This window comes from Panthera leo, chromosome A2, assembly GCF_018350215.1.
Source record: "Panthera leo isolate Ple1 chromosome A2, P.leo_Ple1_pat1.1, whole genome shotgun sequence".
Classification (NCBI taxonomy): domain Eukaryota; kingdom Metazoa; phylum Chordata; class Mammalia; order Carnivora; family Felidae; genus Panthera; species Panthera leo.
The window spans coordinates 90338884-90360375 of record NC_056680.1 but is presented as its reverse complement, the minus strand read 5'-3'; the positions used below and the strand labels follow the sequence as shown (position 1 = coordinate 90360375).

Sequence of the window (21492 nt, the reverse complement as noted above, 5' to 3'; positions counted from 1 at the left end):
CTCAGGTAGCTCTCTGTTTATGCTGAGGGGCCGGGGAGGGAAGTGGCACCAGCCAGACAGCTCCTTTGTTCCCAGAGACACATCTCGAGGAATGCTGCCTGACAGGGACGTACTTCAAGAATAATGGATAATCTCCTCACAGTTTACCCCAGATGTTTTTTCAGATTGCTCTTTCCATACTGTCTGCCTCCAGGGTTTTTGCCTGCCTTCTTTCTAGGAGCAGCACAGTGACCTCTTGGCTCTATCCCAGCCAAGCCTGCTGACCTTTAAAACGCCAGGCTTTAGAGACATGGTGTGGGCAAGGGCTTGTCCTAGTCTTCTGGGGAAGGGGTCCACAGCACTGGGAATGAGACACGCTTGACCGAAAAGGACAGTTCTGCCAGAGCACAGGGGTGTGGAGCTTGGTGTAAGCGAGTCAGGCAGCCTGTGCTGGTGCTGCGGTGCTTCCTGCAGGTGACTCTGTGTTTATGCGAAATGGCGCCTGCCAGCTCCCTTGTCCCCAAGGGGCAATTCCATGAACTCTGCCTCTTGCTCTGAGAACAGCAAACAGTATCCCCCAGTGTGCCCCAAGCATTTTTCAGGTAGCTGTTTACACACTATCTGTCCTCAGGTTGTTTGCCTGCCTTCTCTCCAGGAGCAGCACAGTGCCCTCCTGGCTCTGTCCCAGGCAAGCCTACTGACCTTTAAAACTCCAGGCTTTAAGGGGCACCTGGGTGGCTCAGTTGGTTAAGTGCCAGACTTCAGCTCAGGTCATGATCTCAAGGTTTGTGGGTTTGTGGTTTGTGGTTTGTGCCCCACATCGGGCTCTGTGCTGACAGCTCAGAGCCTGGAGCCTGCTTCTGATTCTGTGTCTCCCTCTCTCTCTGACCCTCCCCCATTCACATTCTGTCTCTGTCTCAAAAATAAATACACGTTAAAAAAAAAAAAAAAGAATGGGGAACTCTTTAAAAAAAAAAAGAAAAACATTTGCATAGTTCTTCAGTTTTTCCATAATGCTTCTACCTAGGAGTGAGTACCATTTATTAAGCACTTACAGTGCATATATCATAATGCTTTGTGTACATTATATTATTTGGTCATCACAACTACTCTAAGAAGTGAGTACTAATATTATCTCCATTTTATATGTGAACAAATCGAACTCACATAAGTTAAAAGAGTTGAATAAAATCCTAGAATTTATAATTGGCAGAACTAAGGTTTGAATTCAGATCAGTGTGACACTGGAGACTGAATGCTGCTGCCTCACACTCCTTGTCCATCTGATTCATCCAGAGATCCTGTGAGATGGGATGCCATGGATCCCCAGACTGATGCTATCTAGCCTGCACCAGTAATGCACATTGACCTGTGTCTGCTCTGACTGGCCAGTACCTGGACCGTAGCATTTTTTACTTTGTATAAACCCCTTATTACTATTGTAAACTGAGGCTGATAGAGATTAAGTAAAATATTTAGAAGCTTACATAACATTACTAGGTGATTATCATATTTGTGTTAATAATAAAACATTTTTAAATCATTATCAATTGACTATACATTTACTGAAGCAAGAGTACCTTATATAGTTTAGATGGCTTTACAGTGTCCAAGTAAATCTAAATTGAATGAATTTTTGCATGTAATTGTTCATTTATTCAAAAACCTAACCTTTCTCTTTAGGCCAGAAAAGGCCGGACCACCATAGTGGTAGCTCATCGTTTGTCTACAATTCGTAATGCTGATGTCATCGCCGGTTTTGATGATGGAGTCATTGTGGAGAAAGGAAATCATGATGAACTCATGAAAGAGGAAGGCATTTACTTCAAACTTGTCACAATGCAGGTATAAACCAACTATAGACTTTTCCTGAACTGTCTCAGGTATAAGCTGATTTTGTGTGTTTAGTACTATAAATAAACATTACTTGATTTTGTTAATAAGTGAGAAAAATAACTGGGGAATTCAGACCAGATTTTTTCCCCATTTAAAAGGAGGGAAAATAAAGAAGGATAATTAGAGAAAATTAAACATTTAAAAACGTTGAAAGGTAATCTATCCACCATAGTAGGCATTAGCCACATGTAATTACTGACATGTCAGTGGTAGTTATTCTGAAATGAAGTGTTTTAGGGAGAAAATGCATACCATATTCCAAGGATGTGGTACCAAAGAAGAATGCAAAATATCACAGTAAGTTTTTACATTGATTGCATGTTGAAATGCCAGTATCTTGCATATATTAGGTTTAAACCAAATACATAGTACAAACTGATTTCCCTCTTATATTTTTTAATGTGGCCACTGAGAAAATTTTATTTTATTTATTTTTCATTTTAAAAAGTTTTTTTTGACATTTATTCATTTTTGAGAGACAGAGAGAGACAGAGTGTGTTGGTGAGGGGCATAGAGAGGGAGACACAGAATCTGAAGCAGGCTCCAGATTCTGAGCTGTCAGCACAGAGCCCAACATGGGGCTGGAACCCATGAACCATGAGATGATGGCCTGAGCCAAAGTTCGACGCTTACCTGACTAAACGACCCAGACTCCTCAGCTACTCAGAAAATTTTAAATCACAAGTATGGGTCACAGAATGGCTTGGATCATATTCTCATTGATAGCACTGGTCCAAAGCAAATAGGATTGAGGCCCAAACAACCACAAAAAGGACATCACAACGTAAGATATAGGGAAAGGATGTCATGTTATTTCAGCATATTCAGTGGCAATCCTTCTTCAGTGGTTTTAATTTTCAAATATATCACACATTCACACATGCACAGAAACCTTCAGCAACTTAACTTTATCCTTTCCTATAATGATGTAAATTACCACTTTCCTTGATAGCTGATGGTTGGCAATTAACTTTCATTATTTTTTCCCAGCCTAACCCACTTGTGCGTATTTCTTGTTTACTTTAGACAAGAGGAAATGAAATTGAATTAGAAAATGCAGTTTATGAATCCATAAGTGAAATTGATGCCTTGGAAATGTCTCCAAAAGATTCAGGATCCAGTTTAATTAGAAGAAGATCAACCCGCAAGAGTATACATGCATCACAAGGCCAAGATAGAAAGCTTGGTACAAAAGAGAACTTGGTATGGAGGAGGATGTAGTTATGTCTTCAACCCTCTCTCTGCGGCTTTCGTAGTTTCGTGGGCTAGCAGTGGGGTGGTAGGGGTCAAAACAAGAAAGGGTTATCCAGAATCCTCCTGTCGTGTCTCCCAAAACCTTCCACAGACCAAATCTCAACATTTTAGATTCAGGTTAGAATGTATGAATGAGAATTTATAGGCCAAGAATTTTACAATTAGAATTTATAATGTTAAAGAGATTCTAAGGGGTCTTCAAATATGGATATCTCTATTCTTTTATCCCTACTTGTAAATCCTCTTGTCCTGTTCCAAGTGTGATTTTCCAGAAGTCAGGTTGAATGTTTGTGGAGACAGCATTTATTTCTTAAAATATAAAGGAGTAATATAACAATCTTTTTTAAAAAGTTAAATAGCCACCAATTCATAAGAAAACAGGAATAAAAAAATCTTCATTTAAAAATTTGTGCATACTGAAGAACTGTGCATCATTAAATCAATTGAGAATCAGTCTTTTTATAACTAGCCTGTTGTCATATTTTGTTTCCCAGGATGAACATGTACCTCCAGTTTCCTTCTGGAGGATTCTGAAGCTCAATATAACTGAATGGCCTTATTTTGTGGTTGGTATATTCTGTGCTATTATAAATGGAGGCCTGCAACCAGCATTTTCAGTAATATTTTCAAGGATTATAGGGGTAAGTGTTTATGTCCATTTTTTTGGATTGACTTGTGAGGCCTGACTAAAGAATGAGCTGTTTATATTTGTAAGTGTACACACAAGCCACAAAAAAATGAGGACCTTCATATGAAACTCTGCAACTTGAAGATGTAAGAATGCAAATCTGATTTGTGATAGAAAGACTACTTTTTCAGGCTTTCCTTCATCCTTGCGGTTGGTTGCTGTCTTAGGGCCCAGATTGCTGAAATAGTCACAAAACCGACTAGATGACTCTCTCTTGCCTGCCGTCACTGGGCTCTGAGTAGATGTCATGAAAAGTCCTGTCACCAGTGTGCTTGTCAGACTGGCTTGAGACAGAGCCATTCTGGGACAGACACACTTGTCAGGACACAAGCAGGAATGCCACCTCTGTGAGGTGTCCATCCCACTTGTAAAGATGAAAACAAAAAGCAACAGCTTCTGAAAGGTTGACATATTTTGACTGTACCTGCTTTTAAGGAAGGCATTTTCAACAATAATGCTATAACCCAGGCAGGGTGCTCTCTGTTTAATGGTAGATGTTCATATATTAAGCTGAGGATACCCTTGCCACCATACCTGCTGAAAACATTGCAGAGAAAGAAGTTGATCCCTACATGAAGGATGCGAAACTCTAACTTGTGATTATACTAAAAACTACGTAAATATTCAGCTCTCTACCCATGCTTGGCTAACTTATTTCTGGTTGATACTCATATGTATAATGTATTCATTCAAGAAATATTTTTTTCGGTGACTGCTCTGAGCCATATACTATTCTAGGTGGTGAAAAATACCAAGAAGGAGTTAGTGTCTGATTGCATAGAGCATATGTTCTAGGACAAGGGTTAGCAGACTTTTTCTTTAAAGGGTAAGATAGTAAACAGTTTAGATTTTGAGGGCCAGATGGTCTCTGTTGCAATACTTAGCTCTACTGTTGTAGTGCAGAAGCACCCATATACAATGCAGAAACAAACATGGCAGTATCCCATTAAGGCTTTATATAGACATTTGGCTGGTGGTCCACAGGGAGCTGATCCCTGTTCTAACATTTGTTGTACAGTCAGGGAGGTAGACAGTTTGCATCATCAGAAAAAAAAATGGAAATAGAACTTTATATTTTTCTCATTCCTCATGTAACAGTAAGGCTGGAAGCAAATGATCCTGGGCTAGCACATTGGTTAGGCAACCAGTTATCTGCCTGGTTGAAGGTTTGTAACACAGAATTTAAGGCTGTGGGCTCTGAGTTAGATTGCTCATGTTTATCTCTTGGGTCATCACTTGCTGGCTGTGTTAACTCAAACAGGTTAATTAGCCTCTCTGAGCTTCAGTTACCGTTTATAAAGTGGTGATGATAATAAACCTTAGGAGGTGATAGGATAAAAGGAACAAAATACATGAATTTGTGTAGAAGAATATCTGAATATCTGTCACGGAATAAGGGCATGCTGATTGTTTGCTTTTTTTTTTTTTTTTTTTTTTGGTTGCAATAACTAATCATCAAAAATTGATCTCCTCTAAAAGGCTGTTATTACTTTACAGAGTATAAAGTTGAATAGGTTGGATGAGGAGTGTAGCTCTGTTACAAGACAGTTTTGGCCCACTGTGAAGGGAGTTGTTTCTTTCCTGGGAAGTGGTGACTCTCTGTGTTCTCTAAGCCCAACACATCCTATGAGCCTTCTTACCATCTCTGGAAAGATCTCCATGTGTGGTGCTGGGTCAGCTGGCTGTCCAGCCGGCCATCCTCCAAAAAAGCCTACCTCAAGGAGGCTACTTTCATGCCGAAGGCCTGGGCTCTCTCTAGTTTACCAAAACAGCATCGGCAGGTTTGTCTCCAGTTTGAAATGTTCAAGTTGTAAAACAAACTGCCATTGAGTGTGGTTTCCCATCAAAACAAGAAGACAGTATTTATTCTCATTTCTACTTTACATAGTAGGTGTGGCTCTTGGGCCACTCGATTACTCCAAGAGGGGTGTGCCCAGAAAAAGTAGTGGATCCATTTAGGAACGACAGACACATTCTCAGCCCCTAAGGAAGGAAGAGTACACACACCTTTAGGTTTGGCATTAGGGAAACCATCCCTGACTTCTGTTTTACCAAAGCTATCTTGACCCCCAAATACTGTGCTTGACAGGACATGAGTCAGACCCAGAATGACTTCCTTAGGCCTTGAACTGAAACCTTTCAATATTTTCTTAACAGGTTTTTACCAGAGTTGAGGATCCTGAAACAAAACGACAGAATAGTAACATATTTTCATTATTGTTTCTAGTCCTTGGAATTATTTCTTTCATTACATTTTTCCTTCAGGTAAATATCTACATTTTCACTTGATTCATTTTGGGGAATGCATTATTATTCAACTGGGGAAATTTCTAAACATCTGTGTGATTTTTTCTTATAAACTGGACTGTTAGCAACCAAGTTTCTTTGACATATTCATTTATTATTTTTTTAAGTTTTATTTTTATTTATTTTGAGAGAGAGAGAGAGACAGAGAGCGAGCCCCCAAGTGGGGGAGGGACAGAGAAAGGGAGAGACATTATATTCATTTATTATTTTTTTAAGTTTTATTTTTATTTATTTTGAGAGAGAGAGAGAGAGCGAGCGAGCCCCCAAGTGGGGGAGGGACAGAGAAAGGGAGAGACAATCCCAGGCAGGCTCTGCATTGTCAGTGCAGAGCCTGATAAAGGCCTCAAACTCACAAGCCATGAGATCATGACTGGAGCTGAAGTCAGACGCTTCATGGACTGAGCCACTGAAGCTCAGTCCCTTCTTTGACATAATTAAAACAAAGATCTTTTGCTTTCACTTTGCTTGGTTACCTTTTCCTCCCCAGCATGACTTCCTCTAACTGAAATATTAATGAAATCAGAGGGAAGCGGGTATTTGATCTAATACAATGATTGAAAATGAAAGCTAGGTACTCAAAAATGGAATTCAGGGAATCCCTGGGCATAAGTTTGGATAGAAAAACTGCCAGTCACTTTAAGTACTCAAAATGCTTTGCTATGTTCTGAAAACAACAAAAAGCAAAAAACACGTTAAGTAAGTCACACTATTTTAAAAATGTTTGAAGAGTTTATCATTCAACTTTTGCTAAAGGAGAAAGAACCTTTTTAATGATGGAAGAATGCCAGTATTCAAACAGAAAGTGTATGAGCCATTTTTGAAGAGTCAGATTTTGCAGCTTGCAAATGATTTGGCTGGAACAAAATTGTAAAGGAATTAAGTGCTCTAAAAGTTTAGTATGATAAGGCGGTGTTAGACTTTGATTCAAGTATGAGCTGCACCAATTCCTAATTTTGTGTTTGGGGGCAATAAAATAATTTAAACCAACCCTCAGTTTCCTCATCTATAAAATAGGAATATTAGTACCTGCCTCTTGATGACTGAAAGAAATAATTGTGACCTGGGTCACGTGCCCCTCTGTGATGGGGGAAGAGTGTGCTGGCCAGCAGCCTGCAGTCTTTGGGATCAGAGACCCACACGCCTTTGGAGCCAGACTGCAAAGCTGCTTCCTGCATGGCCCACAGGGAGATGAGTCTCCACCGTCAAGGGATCCAGGGCCACTTCCAAGGTTGTTTTATTCTGAGAAGGTCATTTATAAGGACCATGCTCTTCCTAGCCCCAGCTGGAGCAAGGACATGAGCCTCCTCTTTGACCAGCTCCTGAGGAAAGGTGCAGACAGCTCCTGGAAACATTTGCCTTCATATACGAATGTAAATCTACTGGAAAGATCAAAGACTTCAAAACCTTTTTTCCTGACACAAAGCCTATAAAAGAACAAATGTCACAGACCCCACTCTTTCCCAGAAGTTTTGAGGAAGGACTGAGCTTTGAATATGCAATGTTTCATAATCATGCTGAAGAAAAGATATTTACATATTTCAGTGAGATACTTACTTGCAAGGAGCACGTAGATTCCTTCGTGGAGGTGCCATTGTCCCCATGATTATTGCTGCTGTTGGTATGTCTGCAGTTATAGCCGGGGGAATTGCCCTGGCTGCCAGTCTCAACATCAGCTTTATTATATTTTTTAAGTTTTATTTATTTATTTTGAGAGAGCTAGTAAGCGGGGGAGGGGCAGAGAGTGTCCCAAACGCAAGAATCCCGATGCAGGGCTTGATCTCACAAACGGCGAGATCATGACCTGAGCTGAAACCAAGAGTCCTGAAGCTTAACCGACTGAGTGAGCCAGGTGCCCCTCAACATCAGTTTTAAAAAGCCTATCCCCCTTTGCTCTGTTGCGATAAATAGCCAGCTTGATAAAGTTCAAAGAAGGAAATTATTTCCTGTAATGTTCAAAGTGTGGATGAGAAGACCCTGTACTCAGGGCCAACAAGCTTATCTATCAAGCTGGATCCTGAAAAAAGTTTGACATAAAAGAGCTGCTCATGCATTCTACACCAGTCTGCATTAGGCTCTCCTTCTGCCAGAAGAAGCTGTTGTCCCCAGTCCTCTTACGCTTGCTGTTGAGTTGCTCACAGGTTGAAGCCTGCTAACACCAGCCTTCCTGAACATAACTTTGGAATACAACTCCAGGAGCTCTTTTCCACTTTCTGAACTTTTTAACACAGAAGCATCCCTGTGAGAGTGTCATCAGTTGTTTGTGTCTCCTTAGGATAGGTGTCTGCTAATCCTAAATTTGAATGGGCTCTTTAAGGTTGCACAAGCACAATGCTACCCCCTTGTAGACCAGAGAAAAAATTCATACTGAAACTTTTAAAAATATTTTTTAAATCACTTTTTAAATAAGTTTATTTATTTTGGGGGTAGGGGACAGAGAGAGAAGGAGAGAGAGAATCCCAGGTAGAATCTACACTGTCAGCACAGAACCCACTGCAGGGCTTGAACTCACAAACCGTGAGATCATAACCTCAGCCGAAATGAGTCAGGTGCTTAACTGACTGAGCCACCCACGTGCCCCCATAGTGAAACTTTTACTGCAGACTTGGAAATGCCAGAAAACCAAATGAAGGAATAAGTGTGTGTGTGTGTGTGTGTGTGTGTGTGTGTGTGTGTGTGTGTGTGTGTGTGTTATAAATTACAAAGCTACCTTTATTGTATCCACACCAATCTTTTTTGGCTACAGTAGGAAACATTAGTTCCTGTAAGAATGGATACTTCAAATCTGAATTCTAGGGATTAAACAATCATTGAAAGAGAGAAAAGAGAGAAAGGGAGAAGGAAGAAATAATGTGATCAAATTCCTAGGTCTGCGTGAGGCAGTAGCAAACAGTGGCTTATTGAATGAATCGATAATTAGCCACATGTAATTTTTTTAAGTCTATGTATTTGTTTATTTTGAATGAGAGAGCAAGAGCAGGGGAGGAGCAGAGAAATAGGAGAGCGAGAATCCCAAGCAGTCTCCAAGCTGTCAGCATGGAATCTGACTCAGGGCTCAATCACACCAACCATAACATTTTGATCTGAACCAAAGTAAAAGAGTCAGACGCTCAACCAGCTGAGCCACACAGGCACCCTGACCGAAATATAATAGATTTGATACTTTAACTACATGCAAGATTGCCAGAGCAACTGTTAATGCCACAGAATGGAAAGATTGTCAAGTGTGAAGTTGGTTAAGGAGTTTCAAGGGTGGTAGGCTTTGAACTGGTCCCTTACACGTCGGAGACAGAGACGTGAACTGCTGAAGCAAAGACAGTGAAAGCAGTTACCTTTGTAACAATGATGCTCCAGGATACTGGAGTTGGACTTGCCTGGCAAAACTAAGTGAGAACAAAGGCTCTAAATTATAGGACCTCAGAGCTGTAGAGCTGGCAATGTGCTGAACAATGTTAGAATGCTCAGCCCTTCATTTAGAAACCAAAGGAGGGAGCTCTGTGGGTGATTAAATTTCAGGCTCTGGGTTCCCATTTTGGTTGGAATTCTCACAGACCCAGATTCAGGTTCCAACTCTGCCACCTTACAATTGTGTCTGTCCTCTGGCAACCTAGCAACCTCTCTAAACCTTAGTTTCGTTTGTAAAGTGGTTATACGGTTGTCATAAAGATGACCTTCTCCCATCATTAAAAGGGTTGTCATAGGTGTACACACATATGTGTATGTGTTCGTGTACTTTGTATAAAGTACAGTGTCAGAGTAATCACTTAAAAACGGCTAGGTCCCTATAGAAATAACAGTATTCCTGCATTGAGGGAGATATTTCACATTTCATTCAGTCCAGTGACAGAAACCTTAATCTGGCCATGTCTAAATTTACTGTTTTAGTAATTTCAGACTTCAGTTCAATTAACCCAGGGTTTCTCCCTTTCCTCCTTCTTTCAGATCAGTGTCTATGTTAGCAGAGGCATAGAGAGTAGTGGTCTGTGGATGTCACGTGCCTGCCTGCTTCTTGCTGGCACCTGGCAGGGCCCACGGCCTTCAGTTACGTGGTCCAACCTGGCTGTGCCCCTTTATCAGAACCACTTGGAAGAATTGGCTCTTGCTTCACTTGTGCTCTTTGCGTGTGTTTCTTCTCTCTCTCGCTAATGTGTCTCAGCGGGCCCAGAGGAGCTATGGCTGCCCTCTTCCACATCTCTGATTCTGCAGGGACTTGGGCTGTTATTCGAGCCTCTCCTCTTCTGATGCACCGTCGGCCATTTCCACTCTGCTTTCTCCATGAGATTGTGTGTCAGGCCTCGTCCACAGACTGCTGCTTCCTGGAGCTCCAGAAAGAAAGGGGGATGCTGCTCCATCCTAGTCCTAAATCCCCACACCCACTGGGATGAGGGTTCTGATATCCTCCCTCCCCAGATGTGGCTGCACGGCAGCACACTCACATCTGACTCTTTATTTCCCCGAGTAACTCTTCCCTCCTCCCAGACACAGAAGGTTATATCCTTGGGGGAAGAGGAGAGGCAGTGCAGAAAATTCCTCTTGGCGTCTTCTTCCCCAGGCTATTCTGCTTCTACACCTTTTTTTTTTTTTTTAAAGCTTCGAAACTGGGAATTTGTTATCTTTGTTCTCTGCATCCTTTATGGCTGGGGTGACCAAATACTTCTTTTTTCTCACATTATACCTCAGGTCCTGGTGTAATTATTAACAGCACCCCTTTTCATTCTCCAAGTGTCCTGGTTTGCATGATAGGTAATACAGCCACCCTGCTTTGAGTGCCCCTGTCTTCGGAACAACTTCAGCTTCCTGAGTGACAGACCCTGGTTCACCGGGAGAAATAAGCAGGGATAGGAATAGTGACAAAGAAACACATTTCCCAGTCAGCCCCTGATCAGCCCACCAGTAGCTGGGGAGTAGCAGTGATGGTTTCCAAACGGGGCTCCCCTGGCTATGCGGCTGCTGTGGCTAGGTGCCCTTAGTACACAGTTACCGAAACACCACCAACCCTGAATCAGGCTTTCTGACTTTGGTGTCCCTGTTAGCCGTGACATCAACTCTCCCTCCTTTCGTGTAACCCATGGCTGGGTCTGTGACAAGTCTTCTTCCTTGTGGCATGTTCTTCTTCACAGGGCTTCACGTTTGGCAAGGCTGGGGAGATCCTCACCAAGCGGCTCCGATACATGGTCTTCAGATCCATGCTAAGACAGGTATGTCTGCTGAGGATTGTGCCGGGGCTGTGCAGAACTCCCCGCTTGGGCCCATGGTCTCGTGCAGAGGGAGTGCGGTTGGGTTTCTCAGAGCGAACTCCTGCAATGGTCTTCCCTCGGTCTCTCCTCACAGATGTGGCTGGACCGCCACCCCCAGGTTGGGCTCAGAGGCCCTGCTGTCCATCTGCTGTGGGTGGGACAAGGAATGGGATCATCACAGATGGTCTCCAGAGCTGGTTCACCTCCAGCCTTTGTGTTGGCAGCTGGAGGCAGAGTCATCCCTTTCCTCTCTTTCCTTCTTTCTCCTCGGAACCCATATGTGTGTCTTCCCACCAAGAGATGCTACCTGTGCCCTTTCTTTCCTCAAATCAAAATGTATCCCAACTACCCAGTTTTTTCTTTGCTGTGGCCAGACTGATAGAGCAGTTCAGCTCATAGTGTTCGTTACAAGCTGATAACGGCTTACTAGAATGCCTCTTACATTTTCCACCTTCAGAACCCTAACAACAGGCAGACGTGAATATTTTCCTGGGGAAAGGGGGAGGGAGCTTCTGGGAATGTAACCCAAAGCAATCCAGTTCTAAGGGAGAGTTTCTTTAACAACCATGAAAATTTTGTATGTGAGTTTATAACCCTCCATCTTAAAATTACTGATCCCTTGCCAGTGAATAACATGAGGCTCCAGAAGGATGCCCTGGACATGCCAGGAGTACTGGAATCCTGGCTGAGAAGCATCAGTTTGCTGTGTTAGGATTTCTAGTTGGCATTCACATCTTCCCAGCTGTCTTTGGTTCCTCAATCCTTTCCCACCTACACCACCATTACTTAAAAAGAAGCATATTTATGGCAGTTGCTGGCCCATGACTGGCAGAGCCAGGACTGAATTGAATGAGTAACAGAGCACTGTTTGATGGGGGCGCTGTCCTAGGACTCTGAGTCAAACCATATTTATAACTGAGATTCCAGTTAGGATTGAGGCTGAACTTGGTCCAGAACCAAATGCCCCATTATCCCGCCAGCTGCCAGGCCAGCTCTTAGGTCTGTTATACTTCGGCAGTTGAGCTGATGGTTTGTGTAATGCCCTCTCCATAAATTATTAAATCTATCTAATACACATTAAGGACCTTCTGCTTGCCATAATACTAAGTATTGTCAGGCATTCAAACCTCAACAGTCCCTGTCTTCAAGGAAGTTACATGCCAGTAGAAGAGGCACTTAAACACAATAATTCTAAAAAACAAAGTGATACATGCTATGATAATTTAGAACACTTTCTTTTTCATTAATACTTTGGGGGGAAAATGGTAGATACTGCTTTAATTGCAAGCCACCAGGACCAGAGTTATTTTTATTAAAGATATAAATTCATACTTCAAACTCACAATGTTTTTAGTATTTATGTATTTAAAAATGTAAGTGGCTTTATAGAAAAAAAATCCTGTTGTATGTAATTCTTAAATTTTAATCTAGATTTCTTTTGTTGATTTTTTTTAAACCCAATTCATTTATTCTGCCCTGAACTATAATAAGTTGTCTAAACTGCCTATTCAACTTCTCTATTTAGATATCTAAGTAGCATTTCAATCTTATATCTAAAATTGCACTTTTGGAAAAAAAAGTAAAAATAAAATTGAACTTTTGTTTCTCCCCTCTGTACAGGGCTTACTTTTTACCTAGTCTTCCCCCATATCCGTAATGGCAGCTCCATTCTACCAGTTGTTCAGGCTAAAAACTTTGAGGTCATTTTTGACTCCTCTCTTTCTATGTGATGTTATCATAACCTCCTAACTGGTCTCGCTGCCCTGATCCTTATTCAAATCCATTAGTTTCACCTCCTAAGAGCCAGAGTCATTCTTCTCAAATATAAGTCAAATCACATCCCCCTGCTCAAATCCTTCTAGAACCTACCCATATCCCTCAGGGTAAAATCTGGAATCTTTACAGTTGCCTCCAAGGCCATGATGTGGTCCCCACTCCCTCTCAGACCTCATCTTCTACAGCTTCCCACCTTCCCCAATGTACAGTCTACACACTGGTTTACTACACAAGGATGAGAGAGGGCAGGGGTAGGAAAGCCAAATGAGAAGGGAGATCTGTCCAGAGGAAGAGACTTCTTTTACAAATTCACACAAAGGTACTCTTAAAGCTGTTAGCAGCCCTTAAGGCCTTCTTGGAGGTGCATAAACAGATCAAGTATGACTTTGCCTCAGGGCCTTTGCACATGCTATTTCTTCCTTTCAAATATTTTCCTCCCTCTCTTCATTCATATCTCTGCTTAAATATCACCTTAGAGAAGCCTTCTCTGTTCCCTAGTGCCTTTCTTCACTTTTTTTCCTTCTTATTCTGATCTGTTTTTCTTCATTGCATTTATTTACACCTGGCCCTGTACGTATTTATTTACTTGTGGCATACGTCTCTAGAATCTAAACTTTATGAAAGCAGCAACATTTTCTTTTTTGTTCACTATTGTTTAGATCCAACAATTAAAATCACATTTGGAACAAAACACTCAAATTTTTTTGATAAATGAAATTATTTATATTCTTGTCTATTGAGTGTCAAATCTTGAGTGCTAAATACAAGGGATATAAGTGATAACCAACCTGACCCTGTCATTGCCCTAAGAGCTAAGAGTCTTATAAATAGAGCTTTAAGATAATAAAATCATTTTCTGTGCCACAGGATGTGAGCTGGTTTGATGACCCTAAAAATACTACTGGAGCATTAACAACCAGGCTTGCCAATGACGCTGCTCAAGTTAAAGGGGTATGTGCCTCCTTTGTGCTGGTGTTTGTCTTAATTGGCTATTTTGGATCTCAGCAGGAAATTAATTTTCTCATTACAGGTGTTCTCATAATCATTAAAATGTTAAATATTTAACACAGTACATATGCCTTATAGCAAAAATGTTAACTGCTTAAACATTATATATTGTATAGTGTATACATAACTTACAAGCTTTATTTTGTTATTTACTACTTAGTCATGCTATTAACAAGATACACATGGAAGGATAATTATTTAGAAAAGGAAGTATTTATCAGCATATCACATAGGACCAGTCTGTTGTGATCAGTTAAACAAGAGAAAATTATAGGGGTGCCTGGGTGGCTCAGTTGGTTAAGTGGCCAGCTTCATCTCAGGTCATGATCTCACAGTTTGTGAGTTCGAGCCCCATGTTGTTGGGCTCTGTGCTGACAGCTCAGAGCCTAGAGCCTGCTTCAGATTCTGTGACTCTGTTTCTTTCTGCCCCTTCCCCACTCAGGCTCTGTCTCTGTCTCTCTCTCAAAAAATAAACATTGAAAAATAATCAAAAAAACAAGAGGGGAAGGGAAGGGGAAAAAATAGTTACAAACAGAGGGAGGGAGGCAAACCATAGGAGACTCTTAAATATTAAGAGAACAAACTGAAGGTTGATGGGAGGTGGGAGAGAGAGGAAAGTGGGTGATGGGCATTGAGGAGGGCACTTGTTGGGATGAGCACTGGTTGTTGTATGGAAGCCAGTTTGACAATAAATTATATTTTTAAAAATGAGAAAATTGTAATTGCTGCTGAAAAAAATAATGTGTGTAGTTTCTGTATGAACATTTAGGAGCATTGCAGTTTAGAGGAGAGGTAAGAAAAATCTAAAAGCAGGTTGAAAGAAATGAGAAGCACATTAAAAAATTAAAGCAGTGGAACAACTGTATCAGGCTACAAAGCTTAAATTTTACCACCACATGAATCTCTTTGATTGATCTAACTAGAAACTGTTGAACCAGGAGGTTTTGATTTGTGGATGAAATGACAATTTCTTCTTCTACAACCACAACTACAACTGTTGATAGCAAAACTCCACAAGATAATGTAGAATTCAAAAAAACATGTGATCTCTCCTGTGTCTCTCCCTCACTTGAACCTTATTAATCTTTATCTTTAAACCTTTCTATAAAATAGCTCTATTTTAAAGTTTCTTCTATCTAGTAAATGGACCTTCTGTAAAAATAAATTGGGTTTCGAATGTGGAAGCACACACAGTTGTAAAATTACAGTATAAATCTTGGCGATTGTTTTAATACAGATTTCTTTGCTTGAGGCAAACAAATCAACAAAAACTGAGGTTTAGATCAAGTTGTAGAGAACCTAACTGAGCCGAATGTGCCCTGCTTGAAATAACTTTGAACTTCCTAAAACAGACAACTCTGGCTCTATGGCATCTACACGGTATGTCACATTGTCATTAAGTGCTGTGGAAAGAAAACAGCAGCAGGATATATGGGTATGGGGATTCTGGTTGTCCGGTAAGGAAGGCCTCAAAGATCTGGTGATAGATGCAGGAGCCCTGAATGAGGGAAAGGTAGTAGCCCTGTAGATATGTAGGGAAAAGTATTTTAAACAGAAGGATCAGCAAGTGCTAAGGTCCTGAGGCTAGAGCATTTCCATAACTGTTCCCAAAACAATAAAGAGGATAGTATGGCAGAGCAAAGTGAGTGAAAGGAAGAGTCCTAAGAATTGAAATCAGTATTATATCTGGAAATAAATGGGAAACCATTGTAGGCTTTTGAACACAGGAATGATGGGATCTGAAATCTTTAAAGGCTGCTGTATAATAGGCTGAAGGGGGCAAGGGTTGAAGCAGGGACTCTATTGCCATAATCAGGGGAAAGATGATAGTGTTTTAGACTAGGGTGGTCATAGTTAGGTGACACAAAGTAATCAGATTCTGGACATAGTTTGAAGGTACAGCCAACAGAATTTGTTGGTTACCTATGGGGAATAAGAAAACAGCAATCTAGAATGTCTGCACAATTTTTGACCTGCTTTACTTAAAAGCTAAAGTTGCTTTTTAATGAAACTGGGAGCCTATTGAGCAGAATTGAGGGAGAGTTAGAGTTCTTTTTGGAACATGATAAATTTGAGATGCCCACATTAGACGCCCAAGTGGAGATGTCATGAAGGCAGGTAGACATGCAAGTCTGGAGTTGAGCACAGAAGTCTGGTCTGGAAATAGGTATCTGGAGATTTTTCGGTGCATTGGTGGCTTATAAACGAATGAGACTGGATGAGATAGCCAAGGAACTTTGTACAGATAGAGATCCTTTACATCAGGGCTATGAGGATGGACCTGCAAAGCAGAGTGTGAAGGAATGGCCAGAGAGAGAGGAGAGCAGGGTCCTGGAAACAACACACAGGGAGTATTTCAGGAAGGAGCATTACAGGATGTTAATATCCTGTAAACTCACCACTTACTACTGGTGAGTTTGTAAGGTGACCAAATGTTTCACCTCCATGCATCAGCCACACAGAGGGTGCTTTTGTTTCTCACAAGAACTGTTTCTAGGGTGTGGTGGGAACAACGTCTGTTGGGGAGTGGATTCAAGAGAAAGGAGAAAAGAGGACTAACACAAATGGACAAATTGTGAATGGACTTTCTGGTAAATGGAGGAGAGAAATGGATGGTAGATAGAGGACAGATAGCATCGGTCTCTATTTTTTAATTTACATTGGCATGACAGTCCATCACTGAGCCTGGGATAAATTTATTTTGCTCTCTCCCATCTTGCATGATCAGTCTGGACAAACTGTGTCCTGAAATTTTGAAACCCTATTTTCCCTAGTTAAACCTTGCTGCCATACTTTAGTATGCCTTTCACAGAGACCTTGTTGTATGTGCTCGCATAGGCACACACATCCCATATCCCTTTTGGTGTGAAGGCTACATCCTAGAGGAAACACGGACTCAGTTGCGGCAGAACCCTGAGCGGGTGCAGTCTGGGCATTGTGGGCTGGTAGTCCTTCCACCCTCCTCTGAAATGCTTCTGGGGCTTATGGTCTGTTTTAAGGCTGTGGTCCCTTCCTATATCTGTAAAATTTGTGGTCAGCCCTGTCCCTTGCTGTGATGTCCTCAGCCACATGCAACAAGTCCATTAGTCCTGATGGCCTGCTGGTGTTGACTGCCTGCTTTTCACTTGTTTCTTCAAACTCACACTCTCATGGCCCCATGAGCACGGGTGCCTTCACAGCCTGTGTGAGCTACTGAGTTGGAACTGTTGTCCAGAACTTAAAACAGGGGCTAATAAAGAAGGACCAGGGGAGAAGAAGCAAGTAGGTATGTGAGTGCCATCAGAACTAGAAAAGTCCGAAATAGCTATAACCACAAATTGGCCAAGACGGGACAATTGTATCCACCTGATGCTACCAGCTGACCAGTTTCTTTCTGATGGGGGATATGTGTGTAGGTGTGTAAATATGTACACAGATACATGTGTAATACATACATATACACATGTGTACATATACACATTCATGTATACATATATATGTCACATATACACACCCATCTGTGTGTATATCTGTCTATTCCACAGTGGGAAGTAGTGAAATTAGTTTTTTATATCTAAAAACACCTGACGTAATCAGTGCTGGCAAAAATCATTCCACCCAAGGCAGAACTAACCCCCAGTTTGTGTGTATGTAGGTAGTTAGTGATAATGGTGACCTAGGCTAAATTTTTTTCACATTTAACTTTACCACCGGTGAAACATTTTCTCAGATGTATTTTTGAATAAGTAGCTTAATTCTGCTAAACATAAATCAGGAAGAAAATAGATCTCAATATTTTGCCTATGAAATGGTGAGCTTTTAAATTTTATTTTGGTATTAGGACTAGAATTCTGCAGGGGAAGAAGCAAGTGAGAGCCACGCAGAGATCAAAAGCCACCACGTATTTAAAAAAAACTTTTCCCCAGGAGAAGGTGGTTGAGGGAAAGATGAAGTTATAAATGTTTTTAATTTCAGAAGGTGGTTCAGGAAATAGGCTGTTTTTCCCCCAGTAAGCACGAATGTTTTAAATTAGATTTCAAGCAATACGGTCATGTGTGGAGGAGGAAATAAATAGCAGAACAGGGAGTGACAAGGAAGGGTGGGAAGAAAAATGAGTAGAAGAGGAAGTGAGATATAAATATGTGTACATACAGTGGGATGGAGAGGTTATGAGAGGTGATAGTGGGTTTCAGGAGTGAGCCTGTTTTTATCGGACCCTGTTTCATACTTGGGCTGTGGTTTTTGGAGTGTTACCTTCACTTGGCTCTGCTTTTGAAATGAAAATTACCAGGCTGTGCTCTCTCATCCACTGTGATCCTTAGAATTCTAGACTCCTACTCTATATGAGGAAAATTTTGGAACCGTGAGTGTTAGTCTTTAGAATACAGAACGGTAACTGGTGCCATGGCCCCCATGTGCTATATCAGGTTAAGACAAGGAGCTAAATCTCCCCAGACCTCATCAGCTTAAGGTTCTCAATCTTTTCGCTCACGTTTCATGTACATTAAGCGAGAATTTGTCATCTTTGACCCATTTTACTTATTTTCATGGCCTTGACTGCCATCCAAAGCTGAACAATCATAGGTCTGAAAGGTTAATGTGCTTCAGTCAGTCACCTGCCTTGAACTCGGGGAATGTTCTGAGCACTTCTCTCAGTTGGTTGCTGTGGGAAATGAATTCTGAGGAGGACTTGTAGATTCTAAGAACAGAGGCACTCTACATCCTCCCAGTGCCACAGACTGTCTCCAGGTTATAACCTTTGACTTTCAGGTTGAAAGTTTGCAAATACAGAGAGCTGGCTTTGAAACCCACTTCATTCTTTGACTTCAGCCAGATTTGGTTAAGCATCCCTTGAATACAAACTCAGTGACTGCATCAAATAAAAAGAAATGCCCCGTCATTTATGTTGTCTGATGGAATTCCTGGTACAGAATTTCATGTACAGAGGCTCCTGCTAGTTGTTGTGCCCTTTCCCCCTAATCACCGGTCTAGTGTTTATATCACATAAACACTACTGAATGATATCAGAGAGTTGATGCTGGGATGATGGGAAAGGGGGTGTGAAGGATTCTGTTCTAAAATTTAGAGCTAAGAGAAGTGTTGGTTATTAATCAGTGTGTTCGCTCATTTTGAGAGTTGGGAGAAATTTGTCCAAAGTCACAGAGGAGGTAGTGACCATTCTAGACTCTACTCCATCATAATCTTTAGCTAAGTCTGACCCCACTCAGGCAGAGGGAACTTTAAGAGTGGAAAAAACATGGGCCATTTCCAGATCTGGGTGCCAGAGCAGGAATTTGGAATGGCTTGAGGGCTCAGGTGTTTCCAGGGTAGAGGAGAGAAGTACAGTATAGAGTAGTAAATTGTATGGTTTGACTTCTGGCTTTAGAACTGGAAGTCACTGCGTGCTACTGAAAGTCTTGCTTCAAGCCCCCTCTGGCATTCAAACTAAAGGCTCTGATGCCTGTCTAAAATCCTAAATTAACTTCTGTAATTTTCAGCTCTGTGTCATTGTTCCAAATCAAATGCATGTTAAATTAAACACAATAAGCATCTCAAATAGGCCATGATATATTTGGATATCCTTAATGACAAATATTAGGCTTAACTTATGAGTAGCTATGCATCTAATGTTGGAAATTTCCAACTGTCAGGCTATTTTATCTTGCTCATTTGCAGAGCTTTAGTGACCATGGTTTCATTGATTACTGAAAATTTTCTTGGTATCAAAAATCAGAAGAGATACAAATATGTAATTTAACTCTGAATTATTGATCTTCTACTTTCAGTATTTGCTCTGAAGTCATGGAAATCTTCATTTTAGAAACCAAGTGAACTTACAAGTAAATCTTTAGTTTTTATTTCATAACTGAGAAGGTAATTAATAGAACTTCATGAAGCTGAATTGTCATAATCCTCAAGAAAGTATAAGCATGGATCTGAAAGAGAATATGAAAGCATTTCTCTAATTTTTGTGTGTTTGTTTTATAGGCTATAGGTTCCAGGCTTGCTATCATTACCCAGAATATAGCAAATCTTGGGACAGGCATTATTATATCCTTAATCTATGGCTGGCAATTGACACTCTTACTCTTAGCAATTGTACCCATCATTGCAATAGCAGGAGTTGTTGAAATGAAAATGTTGTCTGGACAAGCACTGAAAGATAAGAAAGAACTAGAAGGTGCTGGGAAGGTGAGTCTAAATACAACTACCGATCTAATAGAGTAAAATATTCTAATCAGTACCCTTCTGTTACTCACTGCTACTACTGTGCTTGGAGAATGTTTTTATAACCATTCCTCACAGCGATCTTATTTGACACTGAATCAGCAGATTGGAAGCTGAAGAGGAGCAAAACCAATTCTTAGGCTCACAGACTGACGACTAACTTTATTAAGCTTTCCTAAGTCAAACCATCACCTTCACACTCTTCCTCTACTCCCTCCCTTCCTCTCTCTTTCTTTCCCTCAAGTCAGCTGAAATCCATTCCTTTATTGAGGAAAGTAGCCTCATTTAATTACATATGATGGGGAAGATTAAAATAGTAAAAGGTCCTACAGGTATTTATTTTGTCAGGCTTAAATTATTAGCGTTCTTTCCTTTTTATCATGCTTCCTGTTAGCATCTTTTTCTGTTTACCTTTACCCTGCTCCTCCTGCTGCTGCTGCTACTGTTACTCCTTTCTCCCTCTACTCCTCCTCTTCCTCCTGCTTTTCCTCTTTTCTTCTCTCTCTCTTCCTCCATGCTTGTCTATTTGTTGTTGTTGTTGTTTAAACAAATGCTTATATGGCATTTACTGTGTTTCCCTGGCAAATGCTTTCTTCCTCATTGTGATCCTATGAGGTAGGTTCTATTATTAGCTCCTCTTGCAGGTGAGGCTGAGACACAGGTGGGAAATCATCCCAATGCCTTAGAGCTGATAAGCCTCAGAGCCAGGATCCAAAGTTGTGCCTCTGTTAAGAAACAGAGATGAGGGGCACCTGGGTGGCTCACTCAGCTAAGCATCCGACTTTGGCTCAGGTCATGATCTCACGATTCGTGGGTGCGAGCCTGCATCAGGTCTGTGCTAACGTCTTAGAGCCTGGAGCCTGCTTTCAGATTTGGTGTCTCCCTCTGTCTCTGCCCCTCCCCTGCTCACACTCTGTCTCTGTCTCAAAAAATAAACATTAAAAAAGAAAGAAACAGGAATAAATCTGATATCACACAGTTTGTATATTGCAGAAATATAAATGGCCGGAGCACGGCTGAGCCCTAAAATTGGGTAGGGATACATTTATTAGTGGACCTTCCGAGGTTCCCAAGAGTTGGGGCAGGGACCGAGGAAGGTCAAGTGGCTCTGACTCTCTAGGCCTGTGTGTCTGAAGTACTCTG

The 21492-nt window shown here is 41.2% G+C and overlaps 1 protein-coding gene across 2 annotated transcripts in view; it reads left to right on the top strand.

Annotated features, from left to right (window-relative positions):
* Positions 1-21492, top strand: part of ABCB1 (ATP binding cassette subfamily B member 1) — a 217708-nt gene that overhangs the window by 71662 nt on the left and 124554 nt on the right. For both annotated transcript variants that reach the window (XM_042916931.1, XM_042916940.1), the window contains exons 15-21: positions 1663-1824; positions 2902-3078; positions 3624-3770; positions 5975-6082; positions 11242-11319; positions 14002-14085; positions 20110-20313. In XM_042916931.1, the coding sequence (XP_042772865.1) occupies positions 1663-1824; positions 2902-3078; positions 3624-3770; positions 5975-6082; positions 11242-11319; positions 14002-14085; positions 20110-20313 (960 nt within the window). The remainder of the gene's footprint in view (positions 1-1662; positions 1825-2901; positions 3079-3623; positions 3771-5974; positions 6083-11241; positions 11320-14001; positions 14086-20109; positions 20314-21492) is intronic.